The 20646-nt window shown below is 39.8% G+C and overlaps 1 protein-coding gene across 6 annotated transcripts in view; it reads left to right on the top strand.

Moving 5' to 3' along the window:
* EML4 (EMAP like 4) overlaps positions 1-20646 on the top strand; it is a 263195-nt gene that overhangs the window by 232236 nt on the left and 10313 nt on the right. For all 6 annotated transcript variants that reach the window (XM_042445215.1, XM_042445217.1, XM_042445216.1 and 3 more), the window contains 3 exons: positions 5010-5098; positions 5615-5712; positions 14860-14947. In XM_042445215.1, the coding sequence (XP_042301149.1) occupies positions 5010-5098; positions 5615-5712; positions 14860-14947 (275 nt within the window). The remainder of the gene's footprint in view (positions 1-5009; positions 5099-5614; positions 5713-14859; positions 14948-20646) is intronic.

Raw genomic sequence — 20646 nt, 5'->3', positions numbered from 1 at the left:
AGGGCTTTTCATTTATTTCTGGACCTAGGCATGATGAAGCCATACCTGGCTCTTCTTTTCTCCTTTCAAGGCAAGGGCAGTGGCAGCTGGGAGGGGGGGGGAGGGTATTTCATCTGCAATAGAATTGAAACTAAAACAAATTAATTAAAAGGTAAAAATGAGTAGAAGAGCATCCTATTAAAAGCCCTGGTAGTCAGTTTTCAAAAGCTTATTGGAAAAGAACATTTTTCACCTATCCACAGATATACAATAAAGAGGGAAACATCTTAGTCTCCTGAAGAAGGCAGTTCCAAAGCCCAGGAGAAGCTGCTAGGAAGGCTTTCTCCCTCAATAGAAAGGTGGGAAGACCAAGGGTATAATCTGGAACAGTAAGGAAGTGTCTCCCAATCAAATGTTCTTTCCAGTATTAAAGATCCAATTCTCCATATTTAATTTTGTGAAGATAAATGATTTGGTAGAGTGAAGAAACTGAATGCTAGGAGTTTTGGGGAAGCAGCACAGAAAGGAAGAAGCTGCAGACACAGTACAGCACAATCTTATTTAAATTTTTGTGAGCAGAAAGCAGAGACCCAAAGAAACTTACATGCCATTAGCTACCCAGCCCCAGCCCTCCAAACATTACTATTCATTGAGATTTCCAAGCTTGTTTAACAATTGAATCACCAAGCCTGCTTGAAGTTTGCAGTGAAATCTGTGAGCTGAAACAACGTATTATTTTGCTATTGCTGATTTGTAAGAGTTTTTTTTCCCTCTGATCATTTTCTTATATAGATGAAATGTATTAATGATTAGCTTGTACCAAAGCCTAGCCTTTCACAGGCTGCTATAATTTTACTGGGCTAGTTTACCATCTGCTTGCTGCATAGTTTTCAGTTGGAAATGAGAGATCTTCTAGGAATGTATATTCCCCCAAAGTGAAACCCAGCTGTAGTAATAAAAACTCAATTGGAGCTCACATTGAACTGCTAGATTTTAGTATCCAGGAAATTTGTCTCATGGAGACATGCTATCTATTAGCATGTGTTAAATGGATGAAAGAGCTCCAGTCTTCTTCAAGAGGGACTCTTGAGTGTAGGTTCTCACAAATGTAGACAACTATGGATCTTTTCAAGTAATAACTGGCTGGACTGATTGCTGGATTAAATGAAGCAATAATCTGTTGGTGTTAATCTGTTATATTTTTATCTCGCCCAATTTCATGGCAACAAACAAGCCATTCATTGAAATAGTTTCAAGCAAGTAATACTTTTTGTACTTTTTATGTGCCTTCATGTCAACACTGATTTATGGCAGCCCTATCCAATCTTTGCATAATTTATTCCAGCCAGTCCTTCCCCGAGGTCGAACAGCTCTTACTGTCAGGGCTGTTCGACAGTAGAACACACTTCCTCAGAGAGTGCTGGAGTCTCCCTCCTTGGAGGTCTTTAAACAGAGGCTGGATGGCCATCTGTCAGGGATGCTTTGACTGAGAGTTCCTGCATGGCAGAGGTGTAGAAAGGATGGCCCTTGTGGTCTCTTCCAACTCTATGGCCTGTTACAGACAGCCAAAATAAAGCTGCTTCGAGTCACAGTGGAGATATGGTGTTTCAATGATTGCATCTAAGAGTCCAGAACTCACCCAAAGCCATGCTCAGCCCTAAGGTGGAGCATGGCTTTGGTGTGGCTTCTGGACTCTTAGGACGCATGCATCATTGAAACACCATATCTCCACTGTGACTCGAAGAGCTTTATTTTGGCTGGGCCTATGATTCTATAATTCTGTGATTCATTGCCTTCCTCTGATGCTGAAAGGTTTTAATAGCCCAAAATCTCCCAATGAGTTTCATGACTGTGCAGGGATTTGAACCCTCATCTCCTAGGGTCAGTCTCCAAACCACAACACCACACTGGTTCTCATGAGGTATTACATCTTTAGATAAATTTTAACAACAAAATTCTCTGTTTTATAATTCTAGAGAGTTGTAACCACTTCTGTCTCTTTCTGATTAAAATGAACTACCTGGCAACAGCTATTGGACATCTAAAATGGATGCTACAAATCTAGAACTGCACACAACTGCAACTAGTTAATAAACTGAACTCTCAGCAGCAACATCAAAAGTACAATATTAACATTTAAAAAAATAAACTAACAGTACACTAATATTTACTTTGTTCACAGAGTCTCTAGAAAGTCTGTCACTCACCAATACTCATGATTTCCAGATTGATACATTATTTTCACATTACTGTACATGGAAGTGGAGCATTGTGAGGATGCCAACTATATATTAGGGCCACCCCCCCCCCCCCAAATGTTTTAATGCTCTCTAAGATGAAGAATGAGATGGTGCTCCCATCCACTTATGTATAAAAGCTAACTAGACTAGCAGTTTAATCTTTTGTCAATAATCATTATAGGGCAGCGTTTTCCACTTCACCTGAAACCAGCAGGCTAGGTAAGGGCTGCAGGACAGATGGTGTTTCACACACCTCTCCTCCAACGCTTTGCAGCCATCTTCTAGCATTTGCTGCTTGAGGCAAATGGCTTGTAGTAGAGCTGGTTCTGTAAACCACTGTCTGTCCTCTGTCTCCCATAGTTGTAGTTTTGTGAGATATGAAAAAGGAGGATAGAATCCATACTTTCCTCTCCAGGCTCCAAACTATCACTTTCGATTAAATGATCACAGGTGGAAGGACAGTGGTCCATTTCCTGAGGTCTGTTGCTGTCACACTAGACAATGCTAAGCTGGATGCACTCATAGATTGATTTAGTTCCTGTTTATTCCACTTGAATTTTGGAATAGATTTTAGAGCATACCTTTAACTAATCTGCTCCTGAATGCAAAATTTCTAGAGCTGAAGTCACACAACAACAGTAACAACTGAAACAAATCTTGCATTAAGGTCTTAAGGATGATCATCTGCAGGAGTGGAGAAAGTGTAGCAAAGGCTGACTGCCCCTCCCAGCCCATTTGTGCACCCCTCCAAGCCCGAGACAGTGCCACTGATTGCCCCATGGGACAAACCTCAGAACATATGAGACCTCCTGGCACATCTGGAGCAAAAGGGGGAGCGAGCCCACCAAGTCCCCATTCAGGAAATATTGGGTTGGTTTTGGGCCCTCAAATTACCTCAAATGGATTGAATTTGACCAGAAATGCTTTGTTTTGCCTCCTTCACTCTGCTCATTGCTTTAATTGCTGGTAACTCCTCAACTGCTGCAAAATCCACCCAAATGGCAATGGGAACTGACATGATCACTTCTAGCTCAACAGGGATCTCCCAACAGCTAGAAGGACCAAAGGCTGAAAATCAAATTTTGGTAGGCTGCATTTGGTCCACGTAATTAGGATTATATGACTACGATTTTCCTCTTGCTGATACTGTTTACGTCAGTCTGTTTGCATTAAACCCACATCTGAATTGTTCCAAGGAAAGAAAAGATCCAGAATAGACTGTTGGTAAAATCCGAAACTGTTCATAAAAGAATGTGCATGCTTCTACATTACTTTTATATGTTCCAGTTACAAATGTGTTACCATTCCTACTTTGATCAGCCTGAGTTCAATACAGATAGCAGAAGAAAAAGTTCCCTAGTAATTTGGATGGCATTAAAAAAAGCCACTGATTTTTTTTAGTGTAATTCAGTACCAAAGCAACAAGCTGAAACTCATCATTCATCCAGCTGCAGTACAAAACTTGCCATTGGTGAACCCACATTGTGTGTATGTGTTGCCCCTGTGATAAAGTGGTTTCTGCTGCTGTCCAACAAAAACATTTCAGCCATTTTTTCCACTGGTTTCATCCATCTTACGCACAGCATATTCACAAGCTGTGGTGGTATGTTGAGCTGCTTCATGTTTTATGTCTTTCATGTGGTCCTGTAACCACAAATTGGTTTTAAGCCATTTAGAATAGGCCATTTTCCAGATATCTGGTTTTAAGACTTGGCTTTTTAAAAAGGAGAGAAAAAAGAGAGAGAGGTAACTTCTTTTCACAAACATAACTCTAAGTAGTCTCCCTGGGGGTGGGATTTTAAATTGTAATAGTAAGTTTTGTTTTTGTTTTGTTGACCACATTTTTAATTTTCCACATTTATAGGCAGCCCTGTGATAGTTTAGGTAGCTGGCCCCAGAACACTTGCAAAGCTAGAAGCACCACGTTACTGTGTCCAAAGTTGATTGTCTTCTGTTTAATAAAACACAGTGTATGCAAACAAATGAGCCATATAATGATTACTTTTGAAAGTGATCCTTTGGTGGCATCATTTCAGGTGCAACAGCCTGAGATGTAGATCCAGTGGTTTTATACACATAGCAGATGGAGAAAATGTACTTTTCTGGATCTAAATTAAGCACTCTGTCTGTCTGGGATACTGTAAATCACACCATAGTGAAGCCAAATTGTATTCACGGTTTAATTAATTAATTTACATAATATTTTGCATTGTCTTTTTATATTGTGTGATGTGTATTTTTAGTTAAACCTTAGATGTTATATTCTGTTAATAGGTATATAAATGCCACAAATAAATGTTGGTTACTATTACCATGCCCATATTGCAGTTAGGTAAAGGGTGGAAGTATGATTAAGAGAGTAGTATCCTACCTAAGGCTACTTTCTAATGAATTCATAGCTATGATATTCTTTAGCCTTTAGATTTCACTGGGCCTCTGCTGCTACTGAGAGTTCTGTTTGATCACCACATGCATCAGAGCCTGGTGTTTTGATTGAGTCATTTGAGTTTCCACCTTTCAGAATCTGAAATTCCAACAATTGTCCACTGATGCTTTAAATGCATCAGTGTGTCTTGTGGAATCAGAAGTCTATTTTTGTCCCGTTATAGATATAGATACAGTATATAGGTACAGTAGATATACCATCTCAGAAAATTTTGTTTACGAAGAATACAATTTTGAGTATTGCATGTCACCAGGAGTACATTTCAGAAGTATACAATTACTTGATCATAACTTAGGAATGTTATTTATTTATTAGAATGTTTCCCTACTGTGACTCCTTAACAGGTGGTTTGTTCTGGATGCCGAAACAAGAGATTTGGTTTCAATACATACAGATGGCAATGAGCAGCTTTCGGTGATGCGCTACACCGTAGGTAGGGTTACAGTGCTTGATTTTCTTTGAAAATATGTGTTTTAATTTCTTATGTAAAGTGGAATTTTGTAGTAGGCCTGTACATTTTTAATGTGCCTCAACACCTCAATCCAATTATGCTCCAGTATTTAAAGTGCATCATTATTAAAATAGGTGTAGAAATTAAGAACAGCAATTGTACTTTGCTTGCACCTGAATCAACAGTATTGTTTATCAGCCATGAATAAAACTTTCACAGGCTAAATAAAACATTTAGAGATGTGAATTGAAATGGAAAAGGGAACTCACCAAGTGCATGGAATGGCAGGAGTATAAAATATCTATGAGCTTATCAACATTCCATCCAGAGACAACATGCAAATGGCATATTGTCTCTGGATCAAGGATTTGTGTTTTGGTTTATTCTTGTTTTATTGTCTCCTCCTTCAAGCATTTCAGGTAGAGAGGTCTATAATCTGATGAAATAGGGGTGACATGCTTGTTACCCAGCATAACAGGTCTTCACTTTGCTTTGTAGATGGCACCTTACTTGCAGTAGGATCCCATGACAACTTTATTTACCTCTACACAGTTACCGAAAATGGAAGAAAGTACAGCAGATACGGAAAGTGTACTGTAAGTATTTGTGCCTTATAAATTAGTTTCAGTAATATGGTTTTGTGAAGTGAGACTGCGGCCTTGTGTATTATCCCCTCTCTCCCTCTCTTTCTCTCTCTCTTCATGCCAAGCACATTGCAACTTTAAAAGTGCTATCATGTATCGCTCTCATAAGCAGAAGTGAAAGTCCCTGCAAATGTCCTCCCCACCTGCCACCAAAAAAAAGGAGGTGGGTAGGTGGGTGTTTACATCTAAACCCAGAACTATATTAATTAATCTGGAATTTATATATGACAGCAATCCTCCTCCAATGATGTTTCCATAGACTTTTAATACAAAACATAGTATTTGAAACCCATAGTTACCTTTTTGGTTTTAAAGACTTTTTCCTATTAATATCACATTGCAAAAGTATAGCCCAATAAAAATGCTTCATTGTTTTTCCTGAAATGCAAGTGCTCTGCATTTTCACGTAGTATAGCATTGCTTTGATAGATGCATAGATATTTCTTTCGCCCTGCACTTGCTTCAGAGGAATGAGAACTTCACAAGGGATTCAGAGTGTGTGTGTGTGTGTGTGTATCTTAGCACCATTCCTTGCAAGAGTGGGAGCAGCCTATTGGTAGAGGGCAATACTGCTACTTTTCCAAGCATATATTCCTTAACAAAAGAGCCAGTGTGGTGTTGTGGTTTGGATGTTGCATTAAATCCCAGTTCAGTCGTGGAAAATTATTGAGTGCCCTTGAGTAATCAAATTCTCTCTTGCTAAAAGGAAGGCAATGGCAAGGCAATGGCAAACCTCCTCTGAACAAATCTTGACAAGGGTGATAAAAACCTAGAATAGGATCACCATAAGTTTGAGTCAGCTTGAAAGCATATACTAAAAACTAAACAACTCTTGTAGGGAAATGGTCTAAATGTGAATCACTTAATTTCAGTACTAAATTTGATTATATACCCATCCTATAAAACCCTTCATATATTATTGTGACAGTTGCAGTTCAAGAACCATTTACTAGATTTTGTTTAACTTCATCACAGTGGTTACATTATGTGACTTCTGACAATGCTTTGGGATGAATCCTCTCATTTTCCAACAGATGGCTTCATTTCATTTCATAAAGTCACATAGGAAATACACAGACCATTCCCATGCAGACTACTCCCATTACAGTGGTCTTATTGCTAGGTCAGTGGTTCTCAAACTGTAGCAGGATCCCCAAGGGGACAAGAGAGGGGATCACGAGACTTGGAGGCCCTGATGTCTCCTTGTCCTCTTCCCAAACTTGTTAATGTGTAAAATTTACACATACATTGAGTAAATTATTGAATTTACTTAAATAAAACTGTTCTAATTGAATGATGTTATTTCCTTATACAGTGGACCCTTGTTATACGCTGTGGTTTGGTTCCAAGATTCCCCAGTGGATAACAAAATCCGTGTATGTTCAAGTCCCATTAAATATAATGACATAGCAAAATTGTGTCCCTTATTTAAAAAAATGGAAAATCAAGGTTTGATATTTGAAATGTATACTTTTTTGGAACATTTTCAAACCGTGGATGCTTGAATCCGTATATAAAAAAATCCATGTATAAGAAGGGCCATCTGTAAAATGTTAAAATGAGAATAAACACAAATGTATGAATGAAAATACTCGCCGTAAATAAAATATTTTTAGACATATACGATGTCGAGTGGAGAGGCATGACATCCACATATAGATTTAAAGGGGGGGGGGGGGTCCCAATGATAAAAAGTTTTGATTACCACTGCACTAGACTACACTGTCCTAGTATTACAGTGCAATTGGGTGTGTATTTGTTGCATCTATTGCCCCCTTGTGGAGAATTTGAAATTTCACATAATTATTTGTCAAATGTTTTTTTAAAAGGTTAATTGATAAATATTAACATTATACACTGCAAACACAAATCTAAAACCCACTCAAGAAATAATCCAGTTTGAGATCGCTTTAACTGCCCTGGCTAGGGAATTCTGGGAACTGTCGTTTTGTGAGACCTTGAGCCTTCTCTGTCAGAGAGCTCAGGTGCCACAATAAACTACAGTTCCCAGGATTCCTTACCACTAAACCAGGGCAGTTAAAGTGGTCTCAAATTGGATTATTTCTGCAGTGTGTTTTGGACCACAATCAATATAGACCTGCCAATTTTGGGGGATGTCTGAGTAGCATCTATATTTTTGTTGGCTACTACTACTACTACTACTACTAATAATAATAATAATAATAATAATAATTTATATTCTGCTTAATCTCGGGGAATCCAAGTGGATTACAGCAGTAAAATACAGTACTATTAAAAGAGATAGATTAAAAATTCCAAAATCTCCCACCACCACCCCCTCACATAAAAACATAATCAAGTCCTAAAAAGAGACTGAAAAAAGAGTTAAAACATTAATATACAATACACTGAAATGAGATAAAAATTTCAAGCCAAGTCCAGGTAGGGTACATAAAGATGATTTTTAGCCATCTCAAGTCACAAAAAAACAGGAACATCTGTCTGGTGTAGATGCTCCTGTTCTTGTCCCCAGAAAGCAAGTCAGAATTAATAAGCTAGTAACAGATCTGCAAACACTGAAGTATTGCAGGGACTTCATTTATGGAAGAGTCAAGGAGGAAGACAATAATGGAAAAAGTAGCACAATATTGGCACCCTTTGGTAACTATCACTTTGACATGGTGGGAATTGGGAGGGCGATAATGTTGGAGACTCCTTCTCATTTCCTGCCCTGCAGACTTCATAGTTAACCACAGCTGGGACCGATTTGGTAGTTCCCCCCTCCCAGCTCCTCAGTCATAACCTCTTGTAAAAGGAAACAGGAGAAGGAAGCTGGTGAAATACCAGCAGATCCCATCTGGAGTTAGTTTGAGTGGCCTCCATACACAACTCTTGATGGCTGTCTGTGCCCTATATCCTGAGTCTTTTATTACTACTTTCCTAAGCCTACTGTGACCCCTTTTCATCTGATTCACCTGCTTGATCTGATCTGTATGCTGGTTTGGGAGGTCTTGTGAATTGTAGCCTCTAAATGTAGCCTCTAAATGTTCCCTTGCTTTTCTACCCTTTTATTCTTGTAGCCAAAGCATACGTCCCAGACTGTGATCCTTCTAATGTCATTTACATATGTTGTGACCTGCTGGAGTTGCATTGTCAAACACCTGTGTAGTGGTCCATAGTCATCTTTTCTATTTTTCACATTCAGCAGACCTGTGTTACATGCAAAAACCTTCTGGATTGTTCTCCCATTCCCAAGCCTGTAATTTCCTCAATAAACTCTAAATTGATTTCTTGTTGATTTCCTGGTTAGCTCACTAAGTTGTACTAGAAGCTCCTTCCAAGTTTAAACAAAGCAAAAAAAACAAAACAAAACAACAACCATGATTCCATTCCCATTATTTTAATTGCTAGTTTTGTGGATGTTTTTAAGTCCAAAATGGCTGTTTTGGGGTGCAGCTTATGTATATTGTATTCATGTTAAAAATTGGCCCAGTACAAGGAGGCCTGGTTTAACTCAACCCTTGAGCATTTTCTTTTTGTTAGTTAGTTTGTTTTACATGCTGAGGGGTGGAATGAAAATTTGGAATGTGCATTCAGGGCACAATTGTATATTTCAGGTTCAGTTCCCAAGCCCATACCCCAAAAGAATACAAAATTACAAGTGCAGTACTGCAGCTCCCAGAAAATGTGAGATTTTCATCCATTGTGATGGGTAACAGAAATTTTCTCTATTTCAGAGTCTGTTTGGCATTTGGCACGAGTTAAAAAGAGGGCTGTGTAATAAATCTCAGTTAGCAGTATATTCCAGTTTGCAAGGAAGATAACTGTAAAAAGTTGGTATCGTGCTTGAGGATGAATTTTTGCAATTCACATTCAAACCCAACTTCACTATGCAGAGGTATTTGCTAGATAGGTAGGAATGAGCAAAACCTCTTGAACACTAAGCCATACTGGTACATAATTAGAGTATTTCTGACACTAGTTTCCCTTTCACACTATGTAATCATAGCAGTTTTAATACTACTTTAACTGTCATGGCTGAATCCATTGAAATCATGGGATGTGTTGTTTTGTGAGGTATTCAGACTTCTCTGCCAGAGAGCAGTAGTGCCTCACCTAGGGTTGCCATAAGGCAGGACCTCCAAACCGGGACAAATGTAGGACCAATGTAGGGCCACATTTTCAAATGTAGGACACGTTTTTAAAAAATGGAGGACACATGAAAAAATTGATAATTTTTTTAAAATGTTAATATAAATGCATGTTTCTTAGGCATGCTCAAAATGGAGGACATTTTGGCATTATTCCTAGACAGAAGGCTGAAATGTACTTCTCTTTCTGGCCAAACACCCCCCCCCAATTCTACAAGAACATTTCCCACTCCCAAGCAGGCATAGCATTTGCAAGACCACAGGCAGTCCCTTGTGCCACTGAAAACTACATTTCCCACTTCCAAGCAGGCATAGCATTTGCAAGACCACAGGCAGTCCCTTGTGCCACTGCAAACTACATTTCCCACTTCCAAACAGGCATAGCATTTGCAAGATCACAGGCAGTCCCTTGTGCCACTGCAAACTACATTTCCCACTTCCAAGCAGGCATAGCATTTGCAAGATCACAGGCAGTCCCTTGTGCCTTTGAAAACTACATTTCCCACTTCCAAGCAGGCATAGCATTTGCAAGATCACAGGCAGTCCCTTGTGCCATTGAAAACTACATTTCCCACTTCCAAGCAGCCATAGCATTTGCAAGATCACAGGCAGTCCCTTGTGCCATTGAAAACTACATTTCCCACTTCCAAGCAGCCATAGCATTTGCAAGATCACAGGCAGTCCCTTGTGCCATTGAAAACTACATTTCCCACTTCCAAGCAGCCATAGCATTTGCAAGATCACAGGCAGTCCCTTGTGCCATTGAAAACTACTTTTCTCACTCCCAAGCCTTCTTAGCAATTCCCCCCTTCCTCCTTTTCCTTGGCCCCTCCAACCCCCCCAAACCCCTCACCCCCTCTTTTTCCCAGGTATGTCTCAACTTAGGAGGGATTTATGGGACAGATCCGAAGCCTTTTTTCTTTTCTAATGCAGGGATGTAGAAAAGGGGGGGGGGGATCTGGGGGTCCGGACCCCCCCCTTCCATTAGAAAAATGAATGGTGTGTGCTGCTGCGCCGCCGCACTCAAGCCCCATTATAATGGTGGCACTTAGTCTGGACCCCCCCCCCCTTCCTAAAATCCTAGCTACGTCCCTGTCTAATGGGGGCAAAGCCTTGAGAAGCCCTGGACCCCTGAGAAGAAGAGGAGGGGGGCTTAGAGAGAGGAAGAAAGAGAAAAAGAAGATGAGGAGGGGGGAGAAAGGAAGAAAAAGGAGAGGAGGAAGAGGAGGGGAAGAGGAGGAGAAGAAAAAAACGGAATAACAAGAAGAAGAGAAGGAAGGGAAAGAGAAAGAGGGGAAGAACAAAAAGCAACTTGCCTGCAAAGCCCTCTCCGCTTGGAATTTGGAGCATGCCCAAATAAGGAAGCAGAGGGCTGGCCAATAGAGGCAGGGCAGTGCAGCAGACCCCGCCCCTGCTGGGTTCAGTCCTCCTGCTGCTGCTCCAGCCAAGCTGCACAGGCAGCACTCTATAGAAGGCAGGCAGCAGCCCTGGGAGCTCAGAGTTGGGCAGCCACCCGGGAATGGGGGCGGGACGGGACCGGGCACGCCCCCCAGGGGGTGGGAAAGTCCCACCCACCACCGTGAAATGGCAACCCTAGCCTCACCACACTACAAATCCCACAGTGCCATAGGATACACCCATGGCCATTCTCCTGTGCCCCTTTCACACTGTACAGTATGTGATACCATTTTAATTATGTAGTGTAAAAGAAGGCATATCCATTGAGCATTAAAATGTATAATGTATTTGTTGTATGCTATAATGACTTCATCTCCGTACTGCCTCTTCAAAATCTTACCATATCCTTCACATTGTAAATTTGTACACACAGAGATAACTAGATCAGACAGACAAAAATCTGTATGCTGTTTTGCTAGCTATATCCCAGTATTAACTATTCACAAAGTTCCAGACATCCTTCTTTTGTGTAGAATGAAAAATAGCTATTAACTTACCATATATACTCGACTATAAGTCAGCCTCATGTATAAGTTGAGGTTTGGGGGCCAAAATCGTGGATTTTGATATAACCCGTGGATAAGTTGAGGGTAAAACTTAGGGTCATGTAACAAAGGATCTAAAGGAGGAAGCAAAGGAAAACAATGACAAATGATTTACAAAATTCCAGCAGGCCAAACTGTTTGTGTTCAGCCTAAAAGCTGGATGGATGAGAGAGTGCATGTGTGTGTGTGTGGGGGGGGTGTTTCAATGCTTCCAGAACAGATTTTACTCTTGGCTTTCACCAGGAGGTGGTTCCTTTAAAAAACAAAAGTGTTAAAGTACAGTACTTATTGACCCATGGATACATTGCCTAAGGTTTTGGAGGCAATTTTTTAATTAAAATTTCTAGACTAGATGAGTATGTACAGTAAATGCAGTTGTTAACTCCAAGTACAGTAAACCTAATGAATCAATGAGAATTTGTTAAGTCACCATTTATGTATGCTCCATTGCTCCAGTGGGTTTACTCTAATTGGGAATAATAATTGGATTTTTCATTTCTCATTTCATTCTTGTGTCCAGAGGTAGATGTGATAATACTTGTCAAAGTTTGAATCCCGTCTGCCACCTCCACCCTGAAGCTGAGTTCAGTTGCAGACCTCATGACCAGAAGTGGCCTTAATTTTTTACTTTCCTTCTACAAGCCCTACAGTTTGCTGGTTGTTCATGGTGGTGTGTGTTTTTTAAATACCAACTAGCCTGCTGAAGGGTTTTCAAATACATAACAACATGCTTGCTTTCACTGTTTTTTTGAGTGACCTAATAAAGAAATTACCCAGAATTCTTTGAATTTTGTTGTTATTCTTACTGTTTATACAGCATGGCCGAAGCAAAGTGTAAAATGTCGGCTCCACTGTGGTAGCAATTGAAGGATTTTTTTCCCTTTTTTCCTAATGGAATGTAAAACTTCACTATCTATACTATTGCAACAATCTAAAGAGTGGACCTCAGATATTTCCTGTCAGAGTTACTTGCTTGAAGGTATATTCCAGCACAGAAGAGCTTCTTTCCAATTGCTTTTCTGTGTTTTCTGTCTCCCATAGGAATTTTAACAGCTGCCAAATGTCTGGCAGGGTCTAGTAAATGATTGTCTCCCTGTTAGTGTTGGCTTCCAGTATCATAAAAATCCAGGATGAGGGATTGGAGAGAAAAGTTGGGAAATATTGAGTGGAATTTTTCTTTTTTATCTACAGCATGTCTTCAACAAATGTCTTCCATTTGTTCAGCTGGACTTTGATCTCCATCTTTTTATTAACCATTCTATTGGGAATTGTTTTAATGGTATTTGAGGATGAGAGAGAGATATGGGAACTAGGATCTAATATGTCCTGTTATGCTTTTATCTGTTGATATTCATCTTTGATTTTATTGTTCTTGTTTGCTATTACCCGCCTCTATCCAATACAGGGAGAGGCAGAATACAAATAATAATAATAATAATAATTATTATTATTATTATTATTATTATTATTATTATTATACAGTCCGCCCTCCCATATGCATGAGATCCATCCACCTCCCCACCCCCCACGTATGGGGAAAAGAGCATGTGCTCAAGCTCCATAGAAAATAATGGGGCATGTGCTCGCAGAGGCGCGCACGGTGCGAGTACACACCCCATTATTTTTGCTGGGGCTTGCCTTCGGTGTAAGCTCAAAGCCACGGAAGGCAAGCCTGCCTATAAGGAGGGCCAGCTGTACAGGAGGAATACATGTGACTCCTCCTGTATAATGCTTAATTAAAAAAAAGGTGTTGCTCCTTATTTTTGTTGCTGTTATGTGTCTTCAATTCGAGTCCAATTTAGGACAACCATATCCTAGGGCCTTGGGGTCCTTTTTCTTGACAAGATTATTCAGAGGAGACTTGTCATTGCCTTCCTTTTAAGATGAGAGTGTATTATTTCCCACAGTCATCCAGTAGATTTCAGAGATTTCTGTCCAAGGAACACCATTTTATTATTTATAACTATTTATGTTTTAATCATAAGTTTATACTGTTTTATCCAGATTATTTTAATTTTTTAAAAAATGTTTTCAAAGTGTTTTTATCTTGTGAGCCACCCTGGCTCTCTTTTTGGGAGAAAAGTTGCATAAAAATGAAATAAATAAGTAAAATAATATTATTTAATACTATTATTTAATGTTATTTTCTTCACAGAATATGTTGTTTTTTGTGAAAAACAACCATGTGTGAATTTTGCACAGAATAAGTCCTGAATTGTGAATATTTTAGTCCAGGATTTAGACGGATTGAGACCAGCTACCTCGATCCCATGCTGTGAGAAAAGCAGGGAAACAAATAATCTATCTATCAATCCATCCATCCATCCATCCATCCATCATTGTGTGTGTGCAGGGTGTGTGTGTTGAATCTTGATTTTACTGTTCATAGAATCATAGAATTGTAGTAGAGTTGGAAGAGACCACAAGGGCCATCCAGTTCAACCCTCTGCCATGCAGGAATTCTCGATCAAAGCATCTCCAACAGATGGCCATCCAGCCTCTGCTTAAAGACTCCACTATACTCTGGGGGAGTGTGTTCGACTGTCAAACAGCTCTTATTGTCAGGAAGTCCTTCCTAATGTTGAGGTGGAATCTCTTTTCCTGGAGCTTGTATCCATTGTTCTAGGTCCTAGTCTCTGGAGCAGCAGAAAACAATTTAGCTCCCTCCTCAATATGACATCCCTTCAAATATTTAAACAGGGCTATCATATCATTTCTTAATGTTCTCTTCTCCAGACTAAACATCCCCAGCTCCCTAAGTCGTTCCTCCCTAAGTCGCTGGTTCCACATTTTTTTGAATTTGAGCTCCACTGATACAGAGGAATGCTCTGGGAGAGCTGAACTTGCTAGAATATTCCTGTGATCTGTTGTCAACTTATGTTTAGATCAACCTTTTATCATGGAACAGAGAGAAGTAATTCTGACTGCAAACTGGAATTTTGATACCTTCTTTATTTTTCTTTTGTGTGTCGATGTTTTTTTAGGGACATTCCAGCTATATTACTCACCTTGACTGGTCCCCAGATAACAAATACATAATGTCAAACTCGGGAGACTACGAAATACTATACTGTGAGTACAAGGCTCTAATTACTTCCAACCTAGAAAATTGCCTGAACAATTATAAATGGTAAGCAGGAGTGGCTGGGTGGGGAAGAAAGCTGATGCAAGCCAAGCTGTTAGTGCAAAATACTTGCTGACAGGGGATCCTGGGATGACCTTCTGTAATTCGACCTTTCAATATTGTTCAAAGCTGTTCTTCACCTAATGGCATTTCCAAATATAACCCATGTCTCTGCAAGGGCATCAATCAGTTTAACAGTTTACAAGGGAGAGTGGTGCTGGTGTGTGATATGTCATGAAGCTGGTTTGCAGCTTTGGAAATGACATACACACTTGCCTAATTAGAGCTTCTCAGCAGTTACTCATGCAGACACCTGCTGACACTGAAAAACAATATTCTAATCATAATCGTCCTCTAGAACTTTTTCTTTTCAGCCCACAGAACTTGAAACCTCACTAAACTAGGGACTAGTCACTGAGGCAGGACAGGGCATCTCCAGATGTGGTGCAGGAATCATATCCTCACTTACTTACCATGCAGAGGCAACTTCCTGTTGCATCACTAAAATTTGATGATGAGGTAGTAGAATACCCAGAAATTCCTTCAAATGCAAGGTGCACAAGGAGCTGACATTTTGTTTTAAACCACAACATACCTTTATTTCAGCTAACAGGCCATTAGGCAACAGAATGTATATAAAACATATAAAACATGTTAAAATAGCGCTATAAAACAAATATTCATAACATACTCGTAATACATACATATATATACATATGCATATACGTATACAAAGTCACTCACAGATACATTAGGTGTTACTAGGCCATATGACCCTGGGACAAGGTAGATATTTGTATGGGTACTTTAAGGAACAATAGACAGGGCTGTTTGTTATGTGTGGGTCATAATCTTATGAGTTTTAGCAGCAGAGAGGAAAAACTTTGCCACTGCTTCTGTTTTACTTTTCTCAGAGTCGTTTAACAAGTACACCAGGTACCAATTAATTGGTCTACCTGGAAACTTAAGCAGGAGGGGTGAAATTAATCTTAGTCTCTCATCCTTATAAAAAATACAGAAAAATAGGACATGCTCTAGAGACTCAACCGAACCTTCACCGCAAGGGCAGACACATTCATTATAAGGGGTTCCCTTAAAGTGGCCCTCTAGCAAGGCAGATGGGATAACATTAAATCGTGCTTTAGTAAACCTAGCTCGATATTTTGGGATGGTCAAATTTTGTAAGTAATGTGCCCCTCTCTCAAGATTGAACTGCAACCCTAGACTGATGGGAGAACAGGTTGTGCAGGCAGAGGATAAAGAATACTGTGTATCAGTATATTTTATATGGCGTACCAGAGTCTGCTGCACCCTGGGCAAATCATGTGTAATGAAGAAGTTGTTTGAAAAGCCCACTCTCTGCAATTTTTCCTTACTATTTTTAGACCAAAGGGTAGTATAATTGTCTTTCATTACAAGGTACAAATATCCTGACTCAGGGCCAGCAGAGAAAAGTTTAAGCCAATACTTTAAGGCCCACGTCCAGGCTGTACATTCAACTGAATGACAACCTGCTTCAAGCCGTAAAATGGCTGGTGGGTATTCTGAATAATTTCCGAAGGTAGACCAAAAGGATCCGTTCTAATGCTAAAGAAAAACCTATGATCCAAATAGGGATGCCAGATAACAATTGTGGCAAGGTCCTAGCCCGGAACACCCTAATTGCAGCAGATAGAAATTGGCCTCCTTTAGTGTAAAAAAATGAACTAATGCTTTAGCACTGTTATTTGCTGACTGAATAGCAGCAAACCGCTGGGATACGCAGCCACCTGTCAATTGAAATATTACTCCTAAGTACTTGAAGTGATTAACTTGCTCTAACTTATGTTTGTTGATGACCCAATTGGACGGACTTTGGTTCTTGAAAAAAAACATGATTTTAGTTGTACTATAATTGATGATTAAGCGGTTTTCTCCACAGTAACTCCCAAAAGCTCTCAACATTTGTTTCAAGTCTATTTTAGTAAATGAGACGAGAACTGCATCATCTGCATACAGCAATAAAGAAATTATAACTGAGCCCAATTTTGGTGGGTGACGGGCTCCTGAAATGATAAAGACTGAAAGGTCATTAAGATACAGATTGAATAATAAAGGTGCCAAAATGCAACCTTGGTGCACACCCTTATCAACAAGAATAGATTTTGTGAGGTTACCCTGGATACCACATCTCACTTGTATAGTCATGCTTCTATACAAATTCATAATCAGCCATAATAATCTCCTGTCAATTGAGGAGGCGAGAAATTTGGTCCATAATCTCTCTCTTGGGATTAGATCAAAAGCTGATTTCAGATCAATGAATGCAGCATATAATCTCTTACTTTGGGAATTAGAATATTTCTCAACCAGATGGTTCAAGACTAGGCAATGATCGTAGGTTGATTTACCCTTTCTAAAGCCAATTTGTTCATCACCAATAATGTTCTCATTCTCTATCCATTCAGAAAGACGATTATTAAGAAATCGACCGTAGAGTTTACCCACAACTGAAAGTAAACTTATAGGACGGTAGTTGGATGGATCATTCCTATCTCCCTTCTTGTAAATGGGGATTATAATCGCTTGTGACCAGCTAGTAGGTAGTTTGGCTGTCTGATTAATGAGGGTAAAAAGGGAGGCAAGTAGAGGTGCCCACCACGAGATGTTTGTTTTCAAAAGCTTGGGCAAGATTAAATCAGGCCCTGGGGCTTTTCCAGATTTAAACTGAGTAATTAGCACCTTTAATTCATCTTGAATGTGAGGGCAATCTGGCTGCGACATCTGTCACCCCATTGATCACCAGGGTTGTTTTAAATTGAGTTTCTGGGACAGTGATTCTTAAAACAAAGTTTTCAAAGGAAATTTCAGGTATGTTGCCACCTTGCTATTGAATTTCAGTGTTGTACTGACAGATGTGGTGGCTGTAGAGACTGCAAACATGAGAAGGGGGAATGTGTGGACCACACATCACTTACCTCCAGTTCAGGGATTTTGTATACCTTCTGTGCTTGCTAAGTGTTACCCTCACCTCTCCAAAAGGTTGGACAGGGCAGGAGCCACATATTCCGCTGAATTTGCGGGGGACTACAGTCAGGTTGATGAGCTGCACATTTTTCAGGCTTGGCATCCATTCATTACTCCTACATTTCTGTAGATTGGCCAATAATAATAATAATAATAATAATAATAATAATAATAATAATAATAATGGGATTTATTTATATGCTGCCCAATCACTGGGAATCCGGGAGGCTTACAACAGAGGGGATAATAGACTGTTCCCTGCCCTCAGGCTTACAATCTAAAAAGACACGGCACAAAAGGAGAATGGTGGGGGGAGGGGATCAGGTCCAGCATTCTTCTCTCCCTCTGAGGCCTGGACCAAGGCAGATGGACTGGAGGGAGGGCTCTTCTTCTTCAGGCTAGCCCTGATGGAGCTGGGCCTGCCTGGTCAACTACCTCATAGGCCAGAAGATGACAGTTATGGAGGGAGGAGTCTCTTCTTCCAGGCTGATGGAGCTGCGCCTGCCTGGTCAACTCTCTCATAGGCTGGAAGATGACAGTTATGGAGGAAGGAGTCTCTTCCAGTGATTTCATGCTCCCATTAAATTCAAAAATGGTTTGTCTCAGACCCAGACTTTCAGTTTATATTCTTGATATATAATTGAGGGCACCAATGATGTGAAGATGGAAGAACTAAATCTAACTGATGGTACAGTTATAAAGAAACACAATTTTTAGTTCTAGTCAAGCCCTTTGGTTTACCTGTGTTAGCCAATTGCCCCCAACAAGCTGGGTACTAATTTTATCGACCTACAAAAGGATGGAAGGCTGAGTCAACCTTGGGAGCTTCCAGGATTGACTTTACAACATTGTGGCTGCAGTACCAGCATTTAACCATTGCACCACCAGAGGAAGGAGCAGAATGGGTTGCACTATACATGTGCAAGACCCATTGATGTGAATGGTCTTTAACTCCATGGATCATGAAAATTGCCCTCTGTATTATTTTTCAGAGTGATTTAAGAATAACATCCTCAGAACTTTCACTGGCGAGGGCCCATGCAGTTCTGCACTCATTCCATAATATCTCAATTTTAAATGAGCCTGAGATCTTAGATAGCCACTGCCTGCCAGATCAGACAATACTGGCATAGATTGATCAGTACTGGAGAGCTTCCTAAGTTTATCTCTTCTATGGGTTTTTTTGGCTAAATTTTTAATCATTAAGGCAAAGTTTTTGGATTTCACAGTATTGTATTTCTGGAAATACCTGAAATTCAGAGCCAGCATGGTGTAGTGATTTGAATGTTGTACTATAACTGGAGGCCAGCCTTGGAAACCCCACTGGGTGACTTTGGGCAAGTCACATTCTACCTCAGAGGAAGGCAAAGTCAAAAACCTCTTTGAACAAATAAGGCCAAGAAAACCCCATTTAAGGTTTGCCTTAGGATTGCCATAGGTAGGAAATAACTTGAATGCACATAACAACAAAACTGAAATTCTGAGTAACATCATGTATCTGATTAATTGAGCTAAATGCCATGAAAGCTCATGTCATAATAAATTTGGTAGTCTTTAATGTTTCAGAGGACTCTGTATGGGATGTGTGTGTGCAAACAGACTAATTTAGCTAATCCCGTGGGAATCAGAAATATAACTTGCAAGTATCTCATACAGGCAATAGTCTCCAGCCAAAATTTAGAGTACTGATTTGGACTAATAATTCTGTGAGTCTTAGGAAATGCTTTTCCACATATGATCATGCATACCTATAAAGATTAGATTGGGAGGAAGTCCTATGACATTTTACTCTCAATTTAGTATCATCTCTGGAAACCTGGAATGGGACCTCTCTATGGAATGACCCTAGAACTCTAGATCCAAAAAGTATCCTCAGTTGTTATGTGATTGTTTTTCCCCTTTATATATTACATTGGTTTTTTATTTGGAATATGTAGAATTCACATGCCTTTCTTTGTTGTATTGGGCTTTGTTGGAACTAAACGACAGGAAACTGGTTAGACTGTATGTCTTTTTCATCTGTTTTAGCAGTCTGTGTTAAAAATGAAGTGTGAGAAAATATACAGTCTTAACAGTGCACCGATTTGGGATGGATGACTTTCAGCTCTCTTTAAACAATCACATGGCAAAAGTATTTCTGGCATCTTTTTAAAAACTTGCTTCTAGCTCCCTAATAAACTTACTTTTGCTTGTTGGTTGTTCTGTACTTGCAGTTGCCTGAAAAATGAGAACGCCACGATAAATTATGAAAAACAACAAGCCTTGAAAGGGACCAGAAAGGAACACAGTGTGGAACAAGTGTTGTGGGGTTAATTTCAGTAAGACACTGTACCAGGGGCCCTTACACACTTTATAATTATAGCTCTATAATTCTACTTTCTACTCTGTAATTCTGCTTTGAGAGTCAGTGCTGGAGTACAACTCAGGAGACCAGGATTTGAATCCACACTTAGCCATGGAAACCTACTGTGTGACCTTGGACAAGTCACATCATCTCAGGCTCAGAGGAAGGCAAAGGTGACTCTCCTCTGAACAGATCTTGCCAAGAAAATTCCATAATAGGGTCACCAAAAATCAGAAATGGCTTGAACACAACAATAATTTTAATTGCCCTGGCAACATTCTGTGGAATCCTGGCTTT

The sequence above is a fragment of the Sceloporus undulatus genome, chromosome 1, assembly GCF_019175285.1.
Source record: "Sceloporus undulatus isolate JIND9_A2432 ecotype Alabama chromosome 1, SceUnd_v1.1, whole genome shotgun sequence".
Classification (NCBI taxonomy): Eukaryota; Metazoa; Chordata; class Lepidosauria; order Squamata; family Phrynosomatidae; genus Sceloporus; species Sceloporus undulatus.
This window is presented reverse-complemented; position numbering and strand designations above follow the sequence as displayed.